This window comes from Pteropus vampyrus, unplaced genomic scaffold, assembly GCF_000151845.1.
Source record: "Pteropus vampyrus isolate Shadow unplaced genomic scaffold, Pvam_2.0 Scaffold69, whole genome shotgun sequence".
NCBI lineage: Eukaryota > Metazoa > Chordata > Mammalia > Chiroptera > Pteropodidae > Pteropus > Pteropus vampyrus.
Genome location: NW_011888850.1, coordinates 4,518,333 through 4,544,233, shown reverse-complemented (window position 1 = coordinate 4,544,233; position 25,901 = coordinate 4,518,333). Strand labels below are relative to the sequence as shown.

At 38.4% G+C, this 25,901-nt stretch overlaps 1 protein-coding gene and 2 pseudogenes across 3 annotated transcripts in view; 2 read left to right on the top strand and 1 right to left on the bottom strand.

Moving 5' to 3' along the window:
- The first annotated feature begins 13,662 nt into the window (after nucleotides 1–13,662).
- HIBADH (3-hydroxyisobutyrate dehydrogenase) overlaps nucleotides 13,663–25,901 on the top strand; it is a 94,665-nt gene continuing 82,426 nt past the window's right edge. Inside the window, exons 1-2 of one of the 3 annotated variants that reach the window (XM_011361702.2) lie at nucleotides 13,663–13,897; nucleotides 19,447–19,607. In XM_011361702.2, coding sequence (XP_011360004.1) covers nucleotides 13,807–13,897; nucleotides 19,447–19,607 — 252 coding nt within the window. In that variant the 5' untranslated portion in view covers nucleotides 13,663–13,806. The other 2 variants (XM_011361703.2, XM_023531515.1) reach the window with 2 other exon arrangements.
- Nucleotides 17,910–18,029, bottom strand: LOC111740901 (annotated as a pseudogene).
- Nucleotides 21,974–22,092, top strand: LOC111740894 (annotated as a pseudogene).

Sequence of the window (25,901 nt, the reverse complement as noted above, 5' to 3'; positions counted from 1 at the left end):
CAAAACTGACCAATTTAGGGTTCTGCGTAGACAAAGTCTCAGTGAATTCCTCAGTGATCTCAGTGTCCTTATTAGCATGTGGCAGTTAAAAGAAGATTCTGTCTTTTCTCAAGTGCATGTGCATGCACTTAACTGCACTTAAATCTTCATTTAATCTGAGCTGGTGACGTTACTTTATAAACCTATGGCTCTCTTATCGTTTTAAAATATATTACATGAATAACTAAGCTGTTTCTTCTTAGTAACAAGTTCACCATTTCATCATCTATTGATAATGAATCTACATCTTAATTTTGCTTATCTATGGCTTTATCATCACAAACAATTATTTATTGTGCACTGATTTTGCTCTGCAGTCTCTGCTGATGAGACTAGAAAACATTCCTATCACCACAGGGAATATATAATTACCCTTTGGGGATTATTTTGGTGAGGAAGAACATTGATGGAATTTTTACTTTCCAAATGAGGGGATGGAAAAATCTTTACAGGATGCAAATGCAAAAATTTAGATGAAACAACCCTAACATTGAAAATCTTGTGAAAACAAACAAATTCTATAGCTAGAATATCTTTCTGAAAACTAGATTTTTGTCAAAGATACGGTTGGGCCAATTGGTAGCTGTAAGTAACATTGCAGATAGAAAACAACTCTAAGTGTACAATGCAGATAGAAAATAAAAATTAAACACAGAAAAACAAAATTAAAATGAACCCGGTGCTCCAAATGTATATCAAAAAATTATTATTTCTCCTCAAACTAAGGTTGCGTCAGGCTAAACATGGTGATTAAAGAGGGCCTTGTCCACAAGGACTGGCCTGGCCAGAGGCAAGCTTGTGCAATAAGTTTGTCCCTGGCACGCTCACTCTCCAAACAACCCTTTGCCCTTTGTAGTCACCTCTCCTCTCTCTCCCACTTGCTCTCAGGGGGTCTCTGTGTCCCTGGCTAAATTTTGCTCTCAGTTGGCAGCTAATTAATGGGTAAGAAGTTAGGTTTGTGGAGAAAACTGGGCTGCTAAGTGTTTACAATGTCTTTATATGTTTCAACATTTTTTAGTTATTAGAAACAGGGAGGAAAATTCTGGTAGTAGAAAAACCATGTTGGCTTTGGGTCAGTAAACCCGTCTGGCAATTTAATAGAAGTAAACCTCAGTAATTAATTTTGCGTCGTATTGCGTTCAATGACCCTAAGGTATCTAAGCAACAGAGGTGGAAGAGGGAAGGGAAATGTCAGTGGTGCTTTTGGAATTTTCTTTTTCACAGGGTAGAGACAGTCATGGGATCTACCAGAGACTGGAAAACTGCTATTTTCTCCTTCTCCTTCTTCCTCCTTCTCATTTTTCCTCCTTCTTCCTCCTTTTTCCTCCTTTTTCTTCCTTGTTCCCCTTCTTCTCCTTCTTCTCCTTCTTCTTCTTCTTTTTCTGATATTTAGGGGAGGAGGGAGACCACCACCAGGAGAAGTGTAATCAGAAAGTTTTGGTTTTGTAGGGGTTAAAATATGTGCTTCATAGGTCTAAATACTGGGAAAATAGAGTTTAAGCAGCAGCCACTTCCCACCTACAGCATGAACAAACAGGCTGAAAGATGGTGGGATGGAAAGAAAGCTTTAGTATGTCCTCTGGCCAAACTCTATGTTTAACAGGGAGAAACCCCACATTTGATTAGACTCAAGAGTGAAAAAATTAAGTTAACATAAGAAAAATGTTAGCTAAGTTAAGTCTGAGTTTTTACTAAGATGTTATGTTCTTTTATATCCTTCTTTTAAGTAGGACATTTTTCATGGTTAATTATAGCTATAAGTTATACAATTCTATTTTCCTAATGAAGAGTTTAAATTACTTGAGGTGGTTTTCTGTTTCTTTAGACCAGAGATCTTCAAAATTTTTTGCATATGTAATCCTGAAAGAATTTTGAAAACCAATCCCTTGAATATTTTACATGGAAATCTAAACATGTTTTATTTTAACTTTAATTCATTAACTTTACTACTTCCTGGTGCATTGTAATTTAAATATATACTTTGACTTTGTTTTTATCAAACTCTTGGAGCTATACGTTTAGCTCATTCAGTTTATGGAATAAATTCACCATGTAAGTATTGTCAAACCAATCTTCATTGATTAACCAATCAGCTAAATCGGACAAATGTCTACCATGTTAAAATTTAAATGATTTGGATAATATCCTTCTGACTTTTAATTCCACATGAGAGAGATAAAGAGATACAGAGAGAAGGCATGGAGATTTACCAAGAGTTGGATGCCTAGACAAAGTTAAGACAAGTACTTTTTACTGAGGCTTTCTTTGCTTTATTTTTGGGAGAGGAATGGGAGGAGGCTCCCTTTACTTCGGGGGGAATGGCAGTGCATGTTTAATCATCCCTTTATGAATTGCCTCCAAGATGTTTATAGCCTGAAATAATGCACTAAGATAAGATTCAGGCTGAGAGAGAGGTATGTCTCTCTTTTGTGAGGTGGTGGAAGGGTGACTGTCAAAAAGCCAGGGGGTGGAGGCGGGGCAGTATTGACAGGACTTGGGAGGAGGTTTTTCAGGAAAGGGATACCTGGAAGTCCAGACTCTGGTAACAGATTGTATTAAAGCTATCCAGTCGCCATGTTTTTGTAGAGTCTTCACATGCCCTCGGAGTATGAGTACCCAGTTTGCTGTCTGCTGTTCTAAACATGTGCTTCAAAGATACAGGATGCAAGATGGCCTTCCAGTGGTGAGACACTCAAACAGCAACAGGCATTCCAGAAACTCAATGGGACAAAGGGAACTTGGTTAATGCTTCCCATTGTTGCAATAGCTCATATTTTAAGATCTAGTTCTCATATTTAGATCCAGAATTTTTAAAGATGAAAAAGCCTATAAGACACAAAATTATAAAGCTAGAATAGTGGGGTGAGTAAATAGGTGAGATTATTTTGCATTTTTTTTGCCTCTACCTAAGTAGCATAAGGGATCTTCTGATTTAATATTTCCACGGAAGGCCCTAAATTATGTTATGACATTAAATGAAAACTTACTACCACATGTTAAGACGTTTGAAAGCATGCAAAAGTTGTGCCTTACTTTGAGAACACTAAGTGTACAAAAATCTAAACTTCATAATAGATAAGCTAAGATTTCAAAGGAATGCTTCAAAGGACACCCTGCGACATCACTTTATGTTAAACATGTTTTCATTTTACAATTCTTTCCCACGCAGCATACTTTTCCCTGTTGTTCTCCAGGAATTGTGAAAACATCCAAAAAGAGAGAACTGACTGTGAGGAAGGGTCAAATCTCTACCAGTGGTGGATGTTTATTGCATTTCTGTCTTTCATTTTCACTTAACATTTCCCCACTTCTTTGGAGTATTTTACTTCCTTCCTTCTTTGCAATTCTGAGCTGCCACTTATACACCCCCAACATAGAAATTGGCATGTGATATAGGTCTTGTCAGTCATACTATACCATATACGGGCCCAGGGTTAGGCACATGACCCAATCTAGGCCAATTGGAGTCCTTCACTGGGATATTTATATGAAATTGAGATCATGTCCATGAAATTGCTTAAACACAAAAATACTGAATTTTGTTGGATTTCTTATGGAAGATGATAAAGAATGGAGTTTTTCCTTTGGGGTCTAGTGTGGAATATAATCTAGCAGGCCATGTGGACACAGTCGATGGCAAAAGATAGAAAGACACAAATAAGTAAAGACACATTAAATTATAAAAAGGGCTTGAGCTTCTCCAGATCCTGGACTGGTGTTCAAAGATTTACCTGCATCGCAGGTAAATTGCAACAAGGAGGCCCCTGGTGACTTACAGACTGGAGGTCAAGTGTAAGTTGCCAGGAGAGATCTGTTAGGTAACTTTTAGGTAACTTTTAGCTAACAGAAAGGTCTTGTTAGGTAACTTTTCTGCAAGGAGAATGTTCATGGGTTTGTTTACATTGATGCTATTTCCTGCACTGAAAGGAACTGTATGTGAAAAGGGAGAGAGATACTAAGTTTTTAGAGGAGATATAGTCTGAATCACTGCAAAGCTCTGCATGACTGGGGGCAAGCAGGGGTGGGGGGCAGCTATGGGGAGTGTGTGGAGGGGGTACTGAGGCAACTGCAGTACTTGTGTTTCAATTGCGCCACCATGTGGCTGTGACGCCAGCAACAGCCTAGCCCTAGCCCAATATACCACTTTGGTTGACTCGCTGAATTTCTAGCATCTTTTCTAGAGGTGATTAAGTAAGGCTAACTGCCCAGTTCATAGGGTATATGGATTTCTTATGATGGGAGATAAAACAATGGTTAGAGAAAGGGGATTATGGAGAAGAAAGACATTTTCATGATATCAGAAGAGTATTATTTGGATAATAAAAAAAGATGGATTCTCATTTTGAGCCTTAGGTTGGAGAAGTGGAGTTTATACGTAGTAGTGTACTGGAGTTGGCTTGTGCCAGTTTTCTAGAGCTGATTGCTACATTTCAGGAATTTTGCAAGCTGGTTGTTAAGCAAGGCTGCCATGAAAAATTGACTACATATGTCAGATTTAATGACAATAGATTTATTAGGAAAAGAGTTAGCAGATTGGGATGCAACTCCATTTGTCAAATCATAGTTCAATTGCAACCATATGTTGGCTACAGATACAAAAGTTTGGCAAAAATCAACAAAGCATTCTGTAAGATTCCATTGGCTATATGGAAGTTACAATAAAAGTATTGTATATTTTATTATTTGTAAATTGTATGCCACACATCCTTTATATTATAAAAATTTTTACTAAACATATATATACACACTTTTTCTCCCTATAGAGCCAGCCTTAAAAAGTTTACTAGCACACCACTGCTTATAGATTATATGCTTATAATGAATTGCTAATAATAACAAAATATGAATAATGCATCATTTCATTTCATTCACACTCACTTAGTTCCAGACTAGTATGCCTCCACACTCCGTCAGTGCTACAAAAGTTCAAGCTGTTACCAATGCTTAATAGAATACCCATTCCATTGTTTCCTTAAATTCTTTGGTGGTACGTAGACTACTGAATCCCTATAATATCTATGGTGATGCTGTAAAACCATCCTGAAGTTCTAAGCGTCTAACATTTTTGGAAGGTGACATTTTATTTCCACCCATGTAGCTCAGTTTTACATAATTATATAAGAGGTTAGATCTCATCATCATCTACTTTTTCACAGAAAAAGTAGGCTGGTAAATTCTTATGCATGACGCCAACCAACACAATTATTTTGAGACTGAAAAATAAGGACTAGGGAAAGCCTTCCCACTTGAATGGCAAACTGTACACATGTGTCTGATCTGGATGCAATTAAAATGAAAGGAAAGAAATAAAAATTAAAAAAAAAAGAAATAAAATCACAATGAATAGGATGAGAATCACCAACAGATGAAGTTTTTTTTTTTTTTTTTGTATTTATGGAAGTGAGAAAAAAGATGGGATCATGTAATGGATTAAACAGAGGGAAGGAACCCTGAACCCAGATATAATCAGGAGGAGCTGCAGTGAAAACAGGAGTGAATCTGTCCAGTAAAACCCTCAGAGACGTTCTGGGGTTGGAAACTTGGAGTCAAACTGTCAAGTAAGCAATAGAACAAGATAAAGATATTCAAGGTCTCAGAAACTCCTTTTCTTAAGAAGTTACTCAAAGTACTTGAGAAAGTGACCGGAAATACCGAAAATGTGGAACTCATCCAGCGTTCAATGAACAGAAATCCTAAATGGCTGTGAGTGCTGCAGGCCTAGAAATAAGTCTTTCCAAATTAGAACAAGAATTTACTGGGGACCAAAAAGAACGTCTGTAATAAGAAAGGAATAAATTCCATGCTCTAGATAGAATAGATAAGATGTTGGAAGATATTTTGATATGGTGAAGAAGGCACATTACTTTTCCTAGGGGAAAAACAGGCAATTATAAATTCCAGGGGAAAAAAAAACTGAAACAAAGTTGTGGTCCAAATATTAATCAACCTAAAAGATAGTATAATTTTGAGCAATTGGCAGAGTATAAGGATAACAATCTATTTGGCTGTCAAAAAGTGTATGCATTTTATATTTTAATAGCTATTGCCAAAATCCTTTATAAAGAGGTTCTATCCATTTTTGCAATAACTATTAAAATATAAAATGCATATACTTTTTGACCCTACTATTCTAGTTCTAGGAATTTATCCTCAGATTTATAGTCACATCCTTGCTCAAATATGTAAATTTAAGGATGACCATTCATCATTATTAGAGTAGTAAAAACTAAAATTGGTTAAATGAATTGTGGTGTATTCATACAATGGAATACCATGAAGCATTTTTAAAACAATAAGATAAATCTGTATGTACAATTTGAAATGATCTTCAAGATGTATAAAGTACAAAAAGCAAGATATGGAACAATGTGTATATTGTGCTTCTATTTGAGTAGAAAGAAGGACACACACACACATACTTATGTGAAGCTTATTCTGTGGTTGACTGGAGAGGTGAATAATGTCTGAAATGAGATGAACATTTACTTTGATTATCCTTTTATACTGCTTGAATTTTACCATATGCATATAAATTTTTAAGCTTAAAAATTTTTTTTAAGTGAAATAAAATTAAAACTAACTCACCTTTTCAGTTAGGATATTTTTGCCCAAAAGTAACAGAAAACCAGACTCCACTTAGTTTTTATTGGCTCATGTAACGGGGCATTCATTGGTCCACATAATGGAATTCCAGAGAAGGGCAGGCTTCACGTTCAGCCTAGTCCAGCCTGCCAGGACCGTTATTCCTATTTGTTGGATTCATCCTCATACTGGCTGTTCTCATGGCAAAATGCTGCCTTCACATCTGCTTTCCTCCATGTCCAGAGAAAGACAGGGTGTTTTTTCCTGTGATTCTCTTATAAGAACAAGGAAAACTCTCAGAATGTTCTGCATGTCTCTTCTCATTTCTTAGCCCTACCAAACTGGTTTATGTGTTGTTCCTGAACCAGTCCCTGGGGCCAGAGGAATGCCATGTGCAGATCAGCTTAGTGTTGCAGCACCAGTCACTGTAGCAAGGAGGATGGCATTACCTTAATTCAAAATGGCCTTTCTCTGGAGCTGGGTGTGACAGTTTCCCTTGATGTACATGGTAAGAGTATTTCTGGATTAGGATACTGTTAGGCAGGGGAGGGAGGGAAGTGGAAGTGGGTGCCTTGCAGGCAACCAAAAGTGACCATTAGTCCCACCCCAATCTTCTTCGATGCTATTATAAAGGTCATTTCACTGATACCTTCACAAAATTATCTTAGTTCATAAAATTAAGTCAAAGAAACCTAATTTCTCTTTTGTGGCAATAGACAGAGTAAAGCCTGGTAACAATGATCATGATATGGCCTTTGGAAAGATATACTTAACAGGAAGCTCTCCCATCTGGTATAGAATAGATCATTTGTTAGATGATCCTATTACTTAGGATACACTATTTGGGGGAATAGAACTATATCCTTCAAGAATGTCAAGCTTGGAGGGAATATAGAATAATGATTGTTATGATGAAGGTACAATAATTATAAACTCTAAAGTGGAGTTCATTAGGTTTAATTTTCCCTCATTAATGATTGACTACAAAGAAACAATATAAAGGTTACAGAAAGCAGCAAAAAAAAAAAAAAAGCCTGACAAATAAGCAACAGAATCTTTCCTTGCTAAAAACAGGATCAAATTAAAATTGCCATGGACATTCTGTTTCTCTTACCCCAACTTAGAGTAAATATTGGTACTCAAGAGAAGGAACAGTAACTGTGAACATCCTGGCTTATTTGTTTTTCATAGCACACCCAGCAAAAGATGATATTCCCTAAGGACTGCATAATCGAAGTAAAGTTGAAAATTCCACAGGCGCCATCTGCAAAATAATTATTACTTGGCCACATTTTAGACTTCAGAGCCTAATCTTTTAGGTCTCAAAAGGCCTGAAGGGTCTCTTGGACTGCATGGAACTCTTCTAGGTAGGTTGCTGGAATGGTGATTGAAGTGAGTAATGGAGAATTATTTGGAGTAAAACCTATAATTGTAGTGGGTATTTTAAATGCTGGTTGAATGGGGTTACATAAAAATTCCATAGTGTGAAGATTGCTTTATTAAGGTTTACTGCTCTTTTAAGAAGATGGCCTAAATCTGAAATATTCTAGTACTCCATTCATGGATCCTTAGCCATGAGTTTAGTGGTGATGGGAAGTAGACCTGGATTTGAAATGCCTATGGAGGGGTTACAAGTATGAGGCCCCTCAAGAGGAGAGGAACCTATTTGGTGGTTTGTACTGTTCCCGTTTTTTTGCAGGTATTTGGTAGCAGATGCGTCTTGCAGTTGCATGGTAGAATGTCCAGTGCCAAGTGTGAGCAGGTACAGGTGATACATAAACTATCTTCATCAACAGCCCCATCAATCCTAAGGCGGACCCAGAAAAAAAGGAAGGTGTATGATTAAGCTGCATGACAGTGTCCTCTAGCAGGCTTAGAGCACAGGAAAAGGAGTAATAGCTCATTGGGAATCACAGATTTATCCTTTGGCCAAGGGTATCCTTTGCATTTGTCTGACTAATGAAAGAAGTTATATTGCACATGGGACTATTAGAGTCCCTAATGAATCAAATCGGCTCTCTTGTAAAGGCCCCAGTGGCCTTTTCAGTTTGCATCCTGGCACAGCAGAAAGGCCTGGATCCAGGCCTCGTCTGCCGGGACATGTAACTGGTTGTCGGTGCACTGGAGGCCTCCTTTAGTCCCAGTTCACACTTATGTACTGACTGTCAGGGGATCCCAGAGTTCAGCCAAGCATGGACAGATGTAGGGATTTTCTTTTGGCGTCACTGGATGAGGTTTGCTAATCCTCGTGAGATTGCAGGACTACAGGGCTTTTTGAATGGTGATCTGGGATGGAGTAGCTTTCTGACTTCTTGGTCTCAATTTATTGGTAAATGGGTAAAAATTACCCATTGGAAGAATTAAGCATCTGGTCTTAATTTCTAGGGGCCCATAGCTGCTTAGGGCTTCATTGTGAACTTACTAAGAGTGCTAGGTTTTTTGTTTGTTTGTTTGTTTTTTGAGGTGGATCTTTAGGAGTTGAAGGTGGACTTCATGGCCAAGAGATGCTTTTCTACCCTAGTAATTAAGTTCGTTTTGCATTAGTCTGTGTGAAACTTCTGAGCGTGTATCAGGGCACCTGCCCTGGTGTTTCCTTGGGACAATGGCATTGGAGGCGGAGATCTCTATTGCAAATGAATACCCAGAGGTAGGGTACATTACAGTTTCCAGCTGGAAGCGGAGTTACTTTTTGGCCTTTCTCTAGAGCTGCACTGCCCAATTTGGTAGCCACTGGCTTTATTCGGCTACTGAGCACTTGAAATGTGGCTGGTCTGAATTGAGATGTGCTGTAAATACAAAACAGACCCGGAGATAAAATAAAATAGACCACAAATTTTGGAGATTTAGCATAAAAAAAAGAATGTAAAAGATCTCATCAATAACTTTTAATACTGATTATTTAAGGAAATGATAACATTTTAAATGTCGGGTTAAATAACGTATATTATTAAAATCAATTTCACTTGTTTTTTTTGTTTTTTTTTTTTTTTTTACTCTTCTAAAATGTGGCTACTAGAAAATTTTCAATTGCAACATATTTCTTTTGCATGGTGCTGCTCTAGAGGATAGCCAGAGACAGGCTAGTGAATGTGCGGTCAGAGGCTGCAAAATCCAAAATCTATGAATAGTTCTGTCTGAGGAGGCTCCCACTACATTCAAGACTTTGTGTCTTTTTGCTGCAGCCAAGAGTGTAACTATATGCTCAGTCCTGAGTCATTCTAGTGAATCTAAACCTAAGGGTGGTCTTGGGGACCCTCGACACAAGAGGTGATATGCAGAACCCACTGGAGGAAGACTTGAATGTGAATAATTTTTGATTTGGTTTTCTTTCTTTAAAAGTTAAGAGTTGGAACCCCTAGATACACCTGACATTACAGAATGTGTTGAGACGCAAAGCACGAAAGCTGAGGCTAACAGTATGTGGAAAACTAGCAGATGATGTCGACTTCTCAAAAGACTGTTCAGTTCTAACATTTCTAGTTATTTCTTCTTTATATCTTTTGTTTCTTTGCTGAGACTTTTTTTTCACTTAAGTGTGTTCTGATTGCTCATTAAAACTTATTTCTGATGGCTGCTTTAAAATCTTGGATAATTTTAACTTCTCTGTCACCTTGGTACTGACATTTTTTTTTTTTTTGGTCCATTTAGAGATATTCCTGGTTCTTAGTGTGATGAATGATTTTCTATTAAAACATGGATATTTCGGGTACTATGCCTCTCTGGATCTTATTTAAACTGTCTATTTTAGCTGGCTTTTCCTGACACTGCTCTGGCAAGGGAGGGAACGGAGGGAGCACCATTTCTGTTAATGCCAGGTAGGGGTGGAAGGCTGGGTTTCCTGTTCTGGGGCAGGAATGCCTTATTACTGTTCTTCATGTGGCCCGGCACCATTGTGGGGAGGGGTGGCCTCCTTACACTGGACAGTGGTGAAAGTCCTGAGGACTCTCCACTAGGCCCCTCCTCTGATTCCAGCCCAGCAGGGAGAGGGAGGCGTGTCTCATTACTGTCAGGCAGGGGTGGATGTCCAGGCTCCCTGTGTGATCTCCAATGACACCTTAAGAATGAGGGGTCAGCACGTGTGTAGAGGGGTACTCACGACCACGAGCAGCGAGGATATAAGTCCTGGCTCTCTAACACCAGCGGGGTTAAGGAGTAGGAGTCTGGGGTGTTAGGATGTTGGGGTATCTCATTATAGCCTGGTTGATGTGCAGATCTAGGCTTCTCACTCAGCCTTTGCTGGCATGGTGGGTGTGGGGCCATAGGTTTTGATTGTGTTGTATCTGTCTAGAGTGATTATTTTCTAAAAGTCATCTGTCTTGGTAGGCTGCCCCTTTTTCGTCTTTGGCTGGAGAGAATAGCCTTTTCCTGGGGCATGTTTGTCTGTGCCTCTAGGCATTTTTGGGTTTCCAGTTTTCAGCTTCTCTAGTACCCAGTATGGGAATACAAGGCTAAATGAAAACCCCAGAACTTACCACTGTGTTCTTCTTTTGGTCCTGAGGTATCTAGCTGGTATGCCTTCTTTTCTCCTCCTGCTTTATATGCAATGTCCAGAGTTTTTAGTTGTACTTATTGGGAGGGATAAAGAAAAATATATCTATTCTATTTTGCCAGAAGCAGAAGTGAAGAGCCTATAATGCATTAATATAGTCAATACTACTGTAATAACTATGCATAGTGCCAGGTGGGAACTAGACTAATTGCGGGGAACACTTTATGACTAACTACTATGCTGTATACCTGAAACTAATAGAAAATAAGATTGAACGTCAACTCTAATTGATAACTAGAAATTAAAATATATAATGTACTGAGACACAATTTCAATCAAAACTAGTGGCACAGACTTAGAGAGAAGTTGCAGTGCCTTTCAAACAAAGATATTAGGAAGACAATCAAATAAAGCCAACCATTGGCAGTAACTGCCTTTGCACATACAATATCTGCAAGCACCTTCGAATAGTAATAATTACTTAAAAATCATAATGCTTATGATAAACTATGAAAATCTCAGACCCTTAATTTACAAGTCAATATAGGGCTTCTGAGAAGATATTAAGAAGATATGTGATGTAGGGATATGGAGAAATTGTGACTTTTCCCCTGGTCCTGGTTGAGCAAATAGAATCAAACTTTCAATGCTGTTTACTCCCTTTTCAAAGCAATCACATCAGTAAAGTGGGGGGAGGGAGGGGGAGAGACAGAGAGAGAGAGAGAGAGAGAGAGAGAGAAAATTAAAAAGATCTCATGCCCAGCTTTAGTTCTGCCTACTCTTCCTTCTTTTTGAGTTCTTCCTTTTCCTTCCCCTTGGAGTCCTAAGAGAACACTTCATAAGAGGCAGCATTTTCTAAAGTAATACTAATTTTCAAGAAAAGAGCCCTATAAACAACCTAGAGAAACAAAAACAGTAGCTCACAATAAAAATGACAAAAACAATCTGATTGGATATAAAATCTCAGGAGGACGGGTATATAAACTTTAGGAGCTGGGAGATCAATTGATATGTTGTCTTGTGTTGTAATAGCTCTGCTGTGTAGGTTGACATAGTTGAAAGGCAGGTGGCATTTCAGCAGTTAATTACAGAAACCTTTCGGGAGAGCAACATTTATTGCTTGCAGGTCTATTTCAGTTAAAACCTAAATAAACCAGGAAGAGAGGGTCAGGTAGAAAAGGCTCCAGAAACTAATAAATGGATCTGGGTGGGGAACCAAATCTAGGAGACTGTCCCAATAGTGAAAATGATATTTTTTCTTCCCTTTCATCTTTCTTTTTGGTTGGTGTGGAGTAGAGCATTCAGGCGGAGAGACAGCCAATCAAGGGAATTGCTTTTGTACCAGTTACAAATAGGAGCTTTGCACTCTGTACCAGCTCCTGGAAACACTGCCAGCACGCCCAGCACAGAGATAGCCTGCTTGGAAATGATTCGATTTTTTTTTTTTTTTTCTGTAGGCGCTTCCAACTTCCTAAGTGACTAGTTAGAGAAAAAAGGGTCAAAATCAAATTTGTTGATTCTACTACTTAGATTAAAAGGTTAGGTGAGCACAACCTAAGCAAATGAATAAATAAAATGAATTTTGACTGGGGTGGGGTGGGTTCCCTAGGGTTCCTATTGTCCTAGCCACTCTTCACTCTCTTTTCTGTTTTACTACCCTTCTGAAAAGGCTTCCAAGTCTTGCTTTGGTGTCTCCATAGCTCCCACCCTTTGATGGGGTCAGTGGGAATGGGAAGTCCTGCAATTATCAACAAGAGTTGGGATTCGAATATGTAAATTGAACACAGACAGAAGAATGAATAAATCTCTCTGACATACACACATATATACTTCCTAGACTTTCATTTGCGTTTAGTTTTCGAACTAACGGATGCAGAATTTTCGAACATTAGAGAAATATGTACTGGATATATACGGGAAGAGAGAGTGTAAGTTCCTAGTAATTCTACCCTTCAACAAGAACAACGTTACCAATTTGTTTTCCTATTTTTCAAATTTCTGAAGAAACTATTGCGTTACATAAAATAGATTGAATTTAAAAGTTATTGCATTTACGGTAGAATTTTGATTGTTTCTCAATGAACAGACACTAACAATACAAATGCTAACATTAGGAGACCCACGTACTACTGAAGTTAAAAACAGGTCTCATACTTAGAAAATTTGGGAATTTCTTCTCCCGCCTAAAAATTGCAGCAGTAGCTGTAAGTCAAAGTTTAGTACTTGCTTGCGGTGGGGGAGGCGTGGAACACACGCAGTTAAACCCTCCGAGGGGGCGGTCCTCAGGGGGAGGGTGGTCAGGTGCTCGGAGAAGGCTGCAATGAGTGACAGCCACTGCCTCCCACACGCCCCCTGCGTTTTGGTAAACAAGGAGGATCTCTCTGGCAGTCTGCAAACGGGGGCGGAGCTTGGGGGCGGGTCCAGGGCGCCTGATAAGCGGGTTCGAGACGCCTCCTATTGGTGGTTCGTGAAGGGCAGAGGACCTGGGAGTCCTGATTGGTCGGCTTCCTGTCCATAAGGCGATTGACGGCCCCTGTGCCGCCAGGCGGATCCTCGCCGAAAGGCCGAGCGTGCGCGCGCGGCGCATTGCCGTGCGGTGCCGTACCGGTGCCTTCCTGCCTCGCTGCGCACACGCGCGGTCAGTGGGCGAGCCGGCAGCGGCGGAGGTCACTGCGGGGAGGCGGGGCGGGGGCAGCATGGCAGCCTCCTTACGGCTCCGTGGAGCCGCCTGCGGCCTCTGGTACTGGCGCCGCGGGCAGCGGCCGGCAGCGGCCAGCCTTGCAGCGGGTAAGGACCTCGCGCCTTCTTCCCCCGTCCTTCCTCCGGCCGCCCGCTTCTCGCGCCGTGACGGCTGAACAGGTCTTTTTTATGGGAGGCGCTGCGGTTAGGTCGGGGCTTAGAACCCAACATTTTGGCTGGTCCCAAGGCCTGGCGTCTCCTGCGGCTGCCGCTCACGACACTAGTGCGTCCCCCCAATACCTTCGCCCCGGATCCAGATGAATGGCGGTCAGCGCCCTTTTCGGAACTTAGGTAGGGCTGGGAAGACCTTGGGGTAAAGGGAGGAATATTGGGGTTCGGGGCGTGCTTCTTTGGAGTTAGTTAGGGGTGCGAGGACAAGTGGAGGGCCCAGCCTCAGGGTACACCCTGAGTGATCTCGCACCCATCCCAGCGACCCCTGGCCTCGAAGCGTTGGCCTTTCAGCGTCCTTAGGGTGCACCGTGGGTGGGCGCGCCCTCACTACAGGGCCGAATTTTTTTTTTTAACCACCATAATCGTACAAGATGGTTTTACACAAGTGATGTCAATACAAACCAAGTGATAAGTCATTCCAGCAGAGTTTGAAGTCATCCTTGACCCTCAAGGCGGGCTTCCTCTCCCCTTTACATTGTACCTGTGCTACTTGAAGATGTCACTTGTCTCACTAATTAACCACACCACTTAAAACGTCCTCAAAATTGTGACCTGAAGCTACCCTCCCTCCCTCACCCCATTACCATTATCGGTTATCATTTAGGAAGGGAGAGTTTTTGGATCCACAGGGATCTAATCTTTTTCATTTTTCAAATGAACAACTCGAGGCCCCTTGGGCAAGTGAATTGGGGTATCCCAGAAGGATCTAGAAAGTTAGTCCCTGATTCTTCCTAATTCCTGCATCTTCTACCAGGATTCCTCTTTAACTGGAAAATTAGTTGATTTGTGGGTACACTCCCATTGTCTTCCTCTAAAAGTTTGAGAGTTGCAACAGTGCACTGTTTAGCAAAAGCATTCTCAGGATTAAAAAAAAAAAAAGCCTTGGAATGAAAAACTTTGCTTAAAAAAACAGCGGGTGGAGAATTGAGTTCTTAACAGCCCCCTTCCTCCCTCTCAGTAAAAGCTAAGCAGAAGATTGAATTTCCTCTCTGGCTTGGGAAGGCCAGGCTCCCTGTGATGCAGGAGAACAGATGAGGGGGTAGGTAGATGGGATAAAAGGGGTCAAATATGTGGTGACAAGAAAGAAATCTAACTATGGAAGGCGAACACACAATGTCAATATATATGCGCCCTACTATTAAAATATACAGCTGAAACTTATGTCCCCCTGTGATGCAAGAGAACAGATGTCTGTTAATCACAGTAACAGGATACAAACTCACAGAAAAAAGTGTAACTAACCATTGTTTGAGCTACATTTCTTGAGCGAGGAAAATGCCTCGGAGATACTTTAAAATTGATCAGTCACTTTTCCACAGTAGTAAGTGTCGCACCAGTTTTCACATGAATGTGCAATTCTTTCCGTTTTGATTAACCAAGGAAGACATATGTGCTGTTTAGAGATTTTACAAGGTGATCGAATGATATTATAATGAACTTTTGATTCACCCTTTAGAGTTTTGAAAGTTCTTACAATTCATGATAGAAGAGTATGAAGCCCGAGGCTGTAATAGTTGCCTATGTAAGCTGGAATGCTGTTCCACAATGCTGGTTAGATTGCTTTGGCATGTAATCTTCTCTAGGTTCTTTGACCCAAAGATATTGTATGAATGTAGATTTATGATAAATTTTAAACAGTTCTTTTTTGTGATGATTATCTAAAACACTTGAATTGTTTTTACTATGGAATTGTTTTAAATGTTTCTGTTTATATTAGTTTACTACAGAAGTGTTAACTTTTTTGGCATTAGAGTTAAAAAAAAGTCTATGTGCAAGTTTGGAGTCTAGAGCAAAAGAACCATGTTCAAATAGTAATATCAGTGTTCTGAATTCTGTGGGCTGTTTGTCTCCATAGTATAAGATGTTTCTATCATGAAGATCCACATAGTTATTTACTATTTAAAAAAAGAACTGAAAGTTGCCAGTTAATAGCACATCTTAATTTTAAAATATTTAAAAGCATCAAAAAAGAATTAGAAAAATGATCAGTATTAAACTATACATATATTACTATTTCATCATCATTTAATGAAAGTGTTTTATAGCTTATCTTAGAAGATAATTAAATGTAATTTCAGACTTCTTTATACAGATAAAATCTACAGATTAGGCCCTCTACAGTCATTGTGACTCACTAACATGTATGTGGAAGAATACTTTGTATCATATCTTAACGTGACCACTTGATCAAAGGTGGAATTGGAAAATTAACCAACATTATGTACAGAAATGAGAATAAAACTTTTTTATTGGCCTTTTTCATGTGTAAGAAATCTCCTTTCAAAACAACACATAGCATAAATAAAATGTGTAATGGTATTTTTTTCCCCCTTTACATAGGCTTCTAGGGTTGAAGCTCTGAAAAGATGCACATGACCCTAAGACCAAAAATTGACCTTAACCTTGTGAAATTACATAGGGAGTATATTTATTTCTAAAATAACTTGACTCAAACAATAAAGGCCTTTATAGAGTAAGTCACCACCCTTAGTTTAGTAACTCTTAATATTAAGAAAATAGAATGTTACATGATAAGAGAGGATAAAAAGTATCTTACAATAGAATCTCATAATATAATGAAAAGAATGCATTCAAAAGACTGGTTATTTTTGTGTAGTGAGATTAACTTTTTTCCCTATGATTTTATACTTTTTTGTATTTTCCTGTTTTCTACAATGAAATGCATTGCTTTGATTAAGGAAGAAAATCTTTGGAAATGTAAAATGATTAACCTATTACCAATTTTTGCATTTTGAAACTTAGAAGAGCCTTATTTTTGGTAGCACTTAATGATACTACAATATGGATAACTTTACCCATGTCCCATTCTAGAAAGAGGACATAATCTGTAAATCTGTAATTTTAGAGACTAACTTTGTCAAATTTTCTAACTAGTTTCTTTATCAATCAATGTCACCTTTGTATTGTGTTGACTTTCTGCCATCTTGATTTTAGTTCTGGTCAAACTCTACTATTTATACATGTTGATGTATGTGACTTAAAGGAAGATGCATTATTGAAGTTTGAAAAGTGTTTAGGGTAATGATTTTATTATACTCATTTGAATTTTCACCCTTATAGGAGCATATTCTTCTATATTATGCAAGCATGCTTTCTGATTCATCACCTTAACTAAAAGCTGTATTTCCTCGGATACAGGGCATTCACCTAAAGAAGCCTTTCTCTCTTCTAACTCCCTGGCTCTTCTAACCTGCTAAGCAAAAAAGTGGCATTTGGCATAGGACTTGTGCCCCAGTGCTACTTTTTGATAGTAAAAATAGGAAATACTTATTGACTATCACGTGTCATGCACTGTTTAATACTTGTATTATCTCAAGTAGTCTTCTAAACTAGTTACTCTTGCTGATAAAAATGTCTAGAGAAGTTAAGTAACTTGTTAGTTCAAGGGTGTACATCTAAGAATTGACCTCGCCTGGTTAGGAATCTAGGTCTTTTAAATTCAGAGAAATTCTTAAATATTATCACCGTCAGTAAATAACCTCTTTTCTGACATCGGATTTATTTATTTATACTACCCTTTTTCTAACTTTGCCACAAGCAAAGATGAAATGAAGAGAACTGAGCTTTTCATTAAAGATTTTATCTTCATTGATTTTCATATTGGCCCATCCAGAATCTGAGCCTTATTATTTTTGACCTCAACTTTAGCAAATGATGTCAGCGCTCTACTTCAGCTCTTCTGAGATCTCATCACTAGAAATTGCTAGACTGTCAACATTTCCGAAGCTACTATAGTCTTCTGGTTGGTACAACACTCCTCTGATTCTTGTTCTACTGACCAAGAATCATCATCATTGACCATCATTGAACTTCTTGTGGACTAGAAAGTCAGACACAGGACTCCTGTTTTATACCCAGTATGTAAAACGCCTACAAGCACCTGGTCTTCCTAGGTGGTCTCCCATTCAAGTACTAACCAGGCCTGACCCTGCTTAGCTTCCGAGATCGGATGAGATTGGGCACGTTCAGGATGGCATGGCCCAGTCTGTTAAACTAAGCGCCAGTAAGGTGATGTGGCACGAGAATAACACCCATATTTAATGGAAATGTTAGAGGTGATCAAGTTAAAAAGAAATATGCTTTTTAAAAATTTTTTTGATTTTTGAGAGTGTGTGTGTGTGTGTGTGTGCGCGCGCACGTGTGCACAAGAAGAGCCCTATTAAGCATTAGGGTTTCAAATAATTTGCTTTTAGGAAATCTCATTGCATTTAGACTAAGTTCAAGGAAGAATAGGGACCCATGAGTTGAGAAGACCTGAAACTTAAAAAGAGTGACAATGGTTAGTTGGTGCACTGCATGGTTTTAAAACTGGAGTTCTTGAAAGAAAAAGAAAATATATACGGTGGGAAGTGATAGGGGAAGAGGCAAGTGGAGCTACTGCTCTTCTCACTAGACTGAGCTTTTTGAGGGCGAGGCTCATAACTCGCTTATGTCTCTGAGCTCTGTCATAGGACTTCATGCAATACATATTTGTTGAATGGAGTTCTACATCTAGAAACAGAAATATTATCTAATGTTATTTTCATGGTAATGCAAAACCTACAGTGTGATTTCAAAAAGCCTTTTGCAAAAAAGAAGAAAATCAAATAAAACCAGTATACAGCTTTTTTTAGGAACGATTTTTTTCCCCTTGTAAATGGAAGTGCCTCTTTTCTGAAAGTGCATGAGGTTGTTAGCCCAAGGTCCTGAGATTGTTACTCTTGTCATGTAAAGCCTGTGGAAGTGTCTCCCTCCTCCTAAAACCGCATTTATAAACTGGTGACTTTTGGTTGAAACACATTCTCCTGGGTTAACATTGTATTAAGATTGTTTTTGTTTTTGTTTTTATACCATTGGAGGTGATGGTTTCTATAAATGTGGAGGTGGAAGGTAAAAAACTTTTCTGTTCATGGACCTTGTCCAAGATAGTGGTTTTATTGAATACTTTCAGCTTTTTAAATACATATTATTAAAGAAGATAATACAGATAAGAGGAATATAGAATATGTCACATAATAGGTAAAGTACATAATAGATATTTTATAAATGATAACATTTTAAAGTTTATTGTTTATGGTAAAGGGATATTCTAGAGGTAGAAAACAGAAGAGATTGCTTAAATATTTATGATTTTTTTCCTGGAGAACTAAATAATTGAAAGTTAGTCTGCTGCACATTGCTGACATCCTTAAATATGATTAGGTCATTCGTTTAAAACTAGCCTTTAAATATTTTAAAAATAGAAAACATCTAAAGATCAGTTCACTAAACCAACCCACAGATACAGAGAACAAGTTGATAGTTGCAAAAGGGGAGGGGGTGGGGAGATGGGTAGAAAAAAATAACAGTTGACTTACTAATGTCAAATGAGTGTTCACAGTAAAAAATGCTACCTGCTCCTGTTGAAAGTAATGCATTGAAATCAGTGTGTTCTAGGTCAATGGCCTCAAAGACTCCAGTTGGATTTGTTGGATTAGGCAACATGGGGAATCCAATGGCAAAAAATCTCATGAAACATGGCTATCCACTCATTATTTATGATGTGTTTCCTGATGCATGCAAAGAGTTTCAAGATGCAGGTGAACAGGTAAGGTCTTTTCTTAAAATTTTGATGTTTAAAAATGAATATACATTCAAATAAGTGACAGCTTCTTAGAGAGCATATCCAATGAAGTTATAAACCTAATTGTAAATTACATATATATAAATACATATATAGTATCTTATTATATACATAATATATATGAGACCATGTATTAATAATTGAATTTAGAGTTTTGTTTTTTTGAGATGAAGGAAATTCTTGTACAAGTTGTAGAGTGGTATCTGAGGGTTGAATGTAATTGTAGAACTGGGAGAATACTAAAAATTCCTGAGAAATATAGAAAAAGGTGAGAAAAAATCAAACAGTAAACTTCTGGATTATAGACTTGAAATAAATACTGAGAAATGCAATGCCTACGTAAAGAGCAGGTTTAGGCAACTTAGAGGCCATTTTCAGAACCGAGTCTTCTCTAACTCCTTCCATCCCATGGGCATGTCACATGGGCATGGCAGCAGTGTGTATGAGGATATGTGTATCATCTTGGAACTTTTCAGGATAGTGTTGTGGCTGCTTATACCCACACAGTCTCTGAATACTGATACTGTACCACCAGTTCAGCAAAGCTTACAAATTGTGATAAGTCTAAGGAAAAAGAGTTTCATTAGTTTTTAGTAAAATGTGCATTATATTAGGTGAGAAGGCAGTTAGGGAAGTTCTCCCTAAAGACATTTAGCCAGATATCAGAATAAATAGCCTTCATCCAGATGAAGAACAGGGATTAAGAAGAAATTTTCTTTAAAAGTGGAAGCCTCTAGGTTTCTAGAGATATCTACTTAGGTCAACAGGTATAGGTTGAGTAAGTACCATGTGTCCAGAAGTCCACCTAGTGCTGTGGAGAATAAAACAGTTTGAGCCGGATGTGGCAAGACTAAATATTACAAGGAAATCTCTACTGAAATTGTATTTTGACTATAATAAAGTGCTGAAATGGTTTTTGAGGAGGGAAAAATAAGTAACTATTGAAAGTCATTTCATTTATGGTAGGGAGCTACATCAATATTGTGTATAATCTTTGCTCACCTGCAAACAGAAATGATAGTCTGAAATGAAAGTCGTGGAGACAAGATCTCTCAGATTCCTGAAAATAAAGAAGGTTCTAGGACACAGACTCAGTTATTAGATTTTCCTCTTTCCCCCTTTTTCTTGAGATATGTGAGTGGGTTCTGGGTAGTTGCCCTTCCCAAGTTAGTGAAGAATGAAGACTTGTTTTAGCTTGTGTCTGCACTTCTCACCCTTGGAAAAGTTTTGTGTGTGGTTCACACTGAAGCAGCAAGCCTGGGAGGCAGAACCCTTTTTCCCACATCCCACCTCCCTCACATCTCTGACTTTAAGAGGTCCTCTGAGCACTGATTATAATAACAGAAGTGGAGAGTAGGAGAATGTGAAACTTAGATGAATGAAGGGAGAAGGATAAAGGGTAAAAAACTTTGGGCCTGAAGGGAAGTATCATGTCCTAATAAACTGAAAAGTTTGTTGATAAACTGTTTATGCTGGCAGCTTAAACATTCCAAAAAGTGGCAATGTCATTTGAACAAGTGGGATTTCCTAAGAGTACTGTCTTAAAAGATAACATTAATTTGGATGAATAAATCCTGATATATTAAAACATCAGTATTATTTCATGGTTATATTTAGTTTTAAAAAATGTTGGATAAAAGAAAAAATGAGTTTCATCCTACTACTACCAGGTGAAGACGAGGTGTGGGATGGAGTAGAAAAATGTAGGTGAAAACTTTGAAACTTCTTTCCATTGTGCATAATAGTGTAATAAAAGGATTAAGTGTTCAAAAATTCAGAATTTATTTGAGTTTGACACTTACATTTTAAGGACAGATGTCCCCCTAATATTACTATGTCAAGTGAAGCCAGTGAAATGGAAGCTGAAGAAAACATTTTTTTTCTCCTCCCAAAGATGGCAGAACCCCTGGCTGGCTGATTTCTAATGTCTACTGTGTTTTTAGTGGGACATTTTCAAGGAGAGATAGTACCAGAGAGGCATGTTTGGGTCAAAAAGCCATCAACTGGTTCTAAAGAACTTTGGACATCTTGATGAAGTTCTTTTTCTTTTTTTAAAAGCAAATACTGAGGATTTATTGTCTCATAACTGAAGAGTTGGGAGTGATCTGAACCCAGGCACAGCTGCGTTTTTGGCAGATGTAAGCAGCTTGCTTTCTGTCTGCCCAGGCTCTGCTTTTCTCAGGCTCTTCCCTCCCCTCCAGGTGCAAGTCGGCTACAGGGTGAAGAGGTGCTTTGGAATCTTCCAGCCCTGGAGATTTTTCTTCAAGCTCTAGCTAGTAGGGAAAAATACTACATGGGTTCTGAAGGGAATAAAAACTTTGACGTGTTAAGTCTACGGTCATGCCACCCAGAACAAGCCTGATTCCATCTGATCTTGGGTGCTAAGCAGGGTTGGGCCTGGTTAGTACTTGGATGGGAGACCACCTAGGAAGACCAGGCACTGTAGTCATAAAAAAAAAAAAATAATAATAATAAGGAATTGTAAGCTGACAAGGTCATTGCAATCTATGAGGTCAACAAAGGGTTGCCTTGCCAAAAATAAATAAATAAATAAATAAATATGTAATAAAACTTCGACGTGTTAAATATGTTTTACAGTGACTAGTTGTATTTAACTAACATATTTATGGCTTTAAGTGTTAACCTATTCTTAATAGGGCATTTATAATTGGTGAAATATGTTATTTGTGGTCATTTCCATAAAAAGTTTGGGTATTCTTTCAGTATCTCTTTATTATATCCTTATTTCTATTGAAAACTGAGATTTAACCTATAATGTATCATTTCAAATTTTAACATCTTTTCTGAGAATGTAACCCATGATAATTATCAAGCCTTTATATATTAGAAATCACAAATCAATAAATGGTGAATATAGTAGTTTAAAAGCATAAAGCCTGGAACCAGACTGCCTGGGTTCAATTCTGAGCTCTACCATGTACTGGCTGTGTGACTTCAGACAGATTATTTCACCTCTGTTTAAATTTTCTCATCTTATAAAATGGGGATAATAATAGTACCTTGCTCTTAGTCCTAGGGAACTTGACGCATAGAAAGTGCTATAACTGCTATTACTACTCTTACTACTGTTCTTAAGGTTTTTGTGTGTACCACATTTCACCCCAGTCATCACTCCTAACATAGAAACATACCACTGCCTTGGCTGAGTCACTGAGTCCAGAATGCTTTGGAAGAGAATTATAGACCTTTTAAAATGAAAGAATGATGATAAAAATTAAAACCAAACTAGATGATAATGATTTGACAGCATCCCTGCTTAATATATTCTGTACCATCCCTTCCACCTCACTTTTATTTTGCAGTAGATACCGATTTCTCTTTATAAGCGGTACCATCAAGGGCATGTGACTTGGGCTTCATTTTTATTTTTATTGTCCAGGAATTTCTTTGGAGATGCAGCTGCTCTGCTGAGAGTCTTGCGCCATTTCTGCCTGAGTCTTCTGGTTGAACTAGGCTTAATTTGAGACTTTCTTTTGTTTTCTCTTTAAAAACTTGGAAGCCACCCCGTCATTCCTCGATTGTAAGGCTGAGCATGTCTGGTTAAGTAATTCCCTTGGGGTCTAATCTGGCATCCCTTCACGTCTTGTTAAATGAGAACTTTGAAAACCTCTTGCTGAAGTAGCCTCCATCATTGTTGACCAAATGTTTCAAGATGTAGGCACAAACTGTTTTTTGTCAGTTTTTCAAGTGTAGTATAATTTTGAAGTGACAGTATACTTTTCTACTTGGAAAGATTAAAGAACACCAAGTAGCAAGTTGAACCAGGGTCATGTTCATCTCGTTTCTTTGCAAGTTTCTCTTACCCAATTACTTGGAAGCAGGGCTAAGCTTGACTTGTGTGACTGTAGAGACAAGTGGGATGTTTCTCTTTATATAAAGCAACTAGTTAACAGTTGTCTCCTTCCAATGGATATGTATAAAGGAGGTTCAATTACTTCAGATTACTGTGGGCTCCGATGCCCCCATCCTTCCTCCTTCTTATCCAGCAAAGCAGATTTTGTGTTTAATCTATCCAGTCTTCTACTCTTTGTATTGCACACCTGCCATTGATGTGTGCCAGCATTTAGATTAATCTAAATTCAGAGAAATTGACTGCAGAAACTTTTAAAAACCATAGATATCGTCATACCCAAGGGAACCAATCTCCTTTGGTCAAAACTGAAGTAATGGAAAGGTAGATGCATCTGAATTCATAATAGCATAAGAATGAGACAGTTAGAATTAGCAAGAGGTCTTTTTGAAATGGCCGTGATGGTCAGAGCAGAGCCATGCAGAGTCAGGCAGGTCAGCGACCGTCCACAGATGTGGAGGTGTAGAAGATGCCTGTTGATGCTGTGTGTTTCTACTGAGTCATTGCACATGTTTCTTGTCCTGTCAGCCCTTTTCCACGGAGACTATACCTTCCTAAAACTTAAGGGTACTAAATGTGAAAATTTTCTTTGCCAAAATTTCCTTTCTGTTTGGAGATAGAAACTCTTAAAGATAACCCAAATCACTATTCTTATTTTGTAAAGTCAGAAACTGAAGCCAGAGAGGTTAAGTAATTTGCACAAAATCACACATGACTTAGTGGCTGAGCTGTAACTAGATCTGGGTCTGTGGCTTCCCAAATTAGTGTTCTTTTCGCTGATCCATGCTGTCTTTGCTTATCCATTCAATTAGCAAATGTAATTGAAGGGCCTCTAATTAGTTTGGCTCCTAAAGGCTTTTGTGGTTAGTGTCAGACAGGCAACAAGGTTCCCTGCCCCAGCTTTTGAGTCTTGGCCAAATCTTGTCAGTCAGTTGTTTTAGAGTCTTGAAGTTATCACGTGGAAGGCAAGGTGATTTGACTAGCTGGACACACGTCTGTCTATCTGTCTAACAAACATGCCTTCTGTAGTGCTTAGAGACTTATTATACTGTACCAAATGTATATAATTATTAGATATGGAGCAGTTGTGGCCAGTACAGTGGTGACATTCCAGCTATCACTATCATTGTGTGTATTTTCCGGGCCTGTGAGCTTTGACACTACTGTCCTGTATAATTGAGGGGTTAGCGGTCCTCTGGCAACCCAAGCATTCCAAGAAGCAGATGCTCGGGAAGCAGGGGGCTGATAGGCCACCCCGTGCACTTGGCTGTTGCATGAACTGGCAGTGCCAATTCATGGGCATGAGAAGCTTAGAGGTGTGAAGTATCCTTAGATCTGTGAGCTAATTGTTGGTGCCCCTCAGGGCACCTCTCGAGTAGTCATCTGGATGGAATTGAATTTCCTTCAATGGAAGAGCCTTTCTCAATTCCCAAGAGAAAGACTGAAACTGACTCTCAGACCTCAGGGTTTACTGCAGCCCCTGAGAGATCTGGAGAGATGGAATTGGAATAGAAGGCCAACGAAAGATTTGCTACTGTTTTGCATTGTGTTTATTACTTCATTTAAATAGGGATGAACAGATGGGGCTCTCTAAGGAACCCGTATTCTTGATACAGTCCAGTAGAGAACTAGGACTCCTATAATTTTTCCTTATCTCTTCATCTTACTGAGCTGTGTTTTTCTTGATTAAACTTGAACTGTTTGCCAGGAAATAGTAGCCTCTTCTTGAAACTCAGTATTTATATGGGTGTAGGAACTCAGTATTTATATGGGTGTTTTATTTAATCTAAGTATTTCTTTGTAATTGGACAGAAAATTTTTTTTCAGAATTATTTGTGGAGAATTCCCGTTATATATCAAAATATACATGTTAAATATGCCACATTGTAGACTCTAAAATGCTGTATTATGAAACACTGAGAGAGAATATCTCTTATTTGTTTTATTTTAGGATCTGAGATGTTTTATATTATCATTTAATGTTAATAACAAAGTGCTAGGATACATGAGTGTCTGCAGTTTTAACATATGAAATTATGTTAGAACCATATTTATTTATCTCGAATTTGATTTAGAAGCTGGTAGTCTGTTGTGGGTAATTGAAATGTAATTACTTCTAGCTCATAATATTTAGATTACACTCTGTTTGGCTTCTCATTCTTTCACTTTCATCAACTGTACATCAAAGGCAAAAAGAAAATGTTATACATCCACCACATGAAAAGTGAAGGCATTCTCATTCCAAAGATGCTTACATGTCACTTCACATTTCGTAGTAGAAAATATGTCAATTTCTAATACACATGTCAATCATTCTATGGAAAAATCTTCGATTATCTTCCTGATAGTCTTTTTTTTTTTTTTTTTTTAAGAGAAAAAGCTTTACA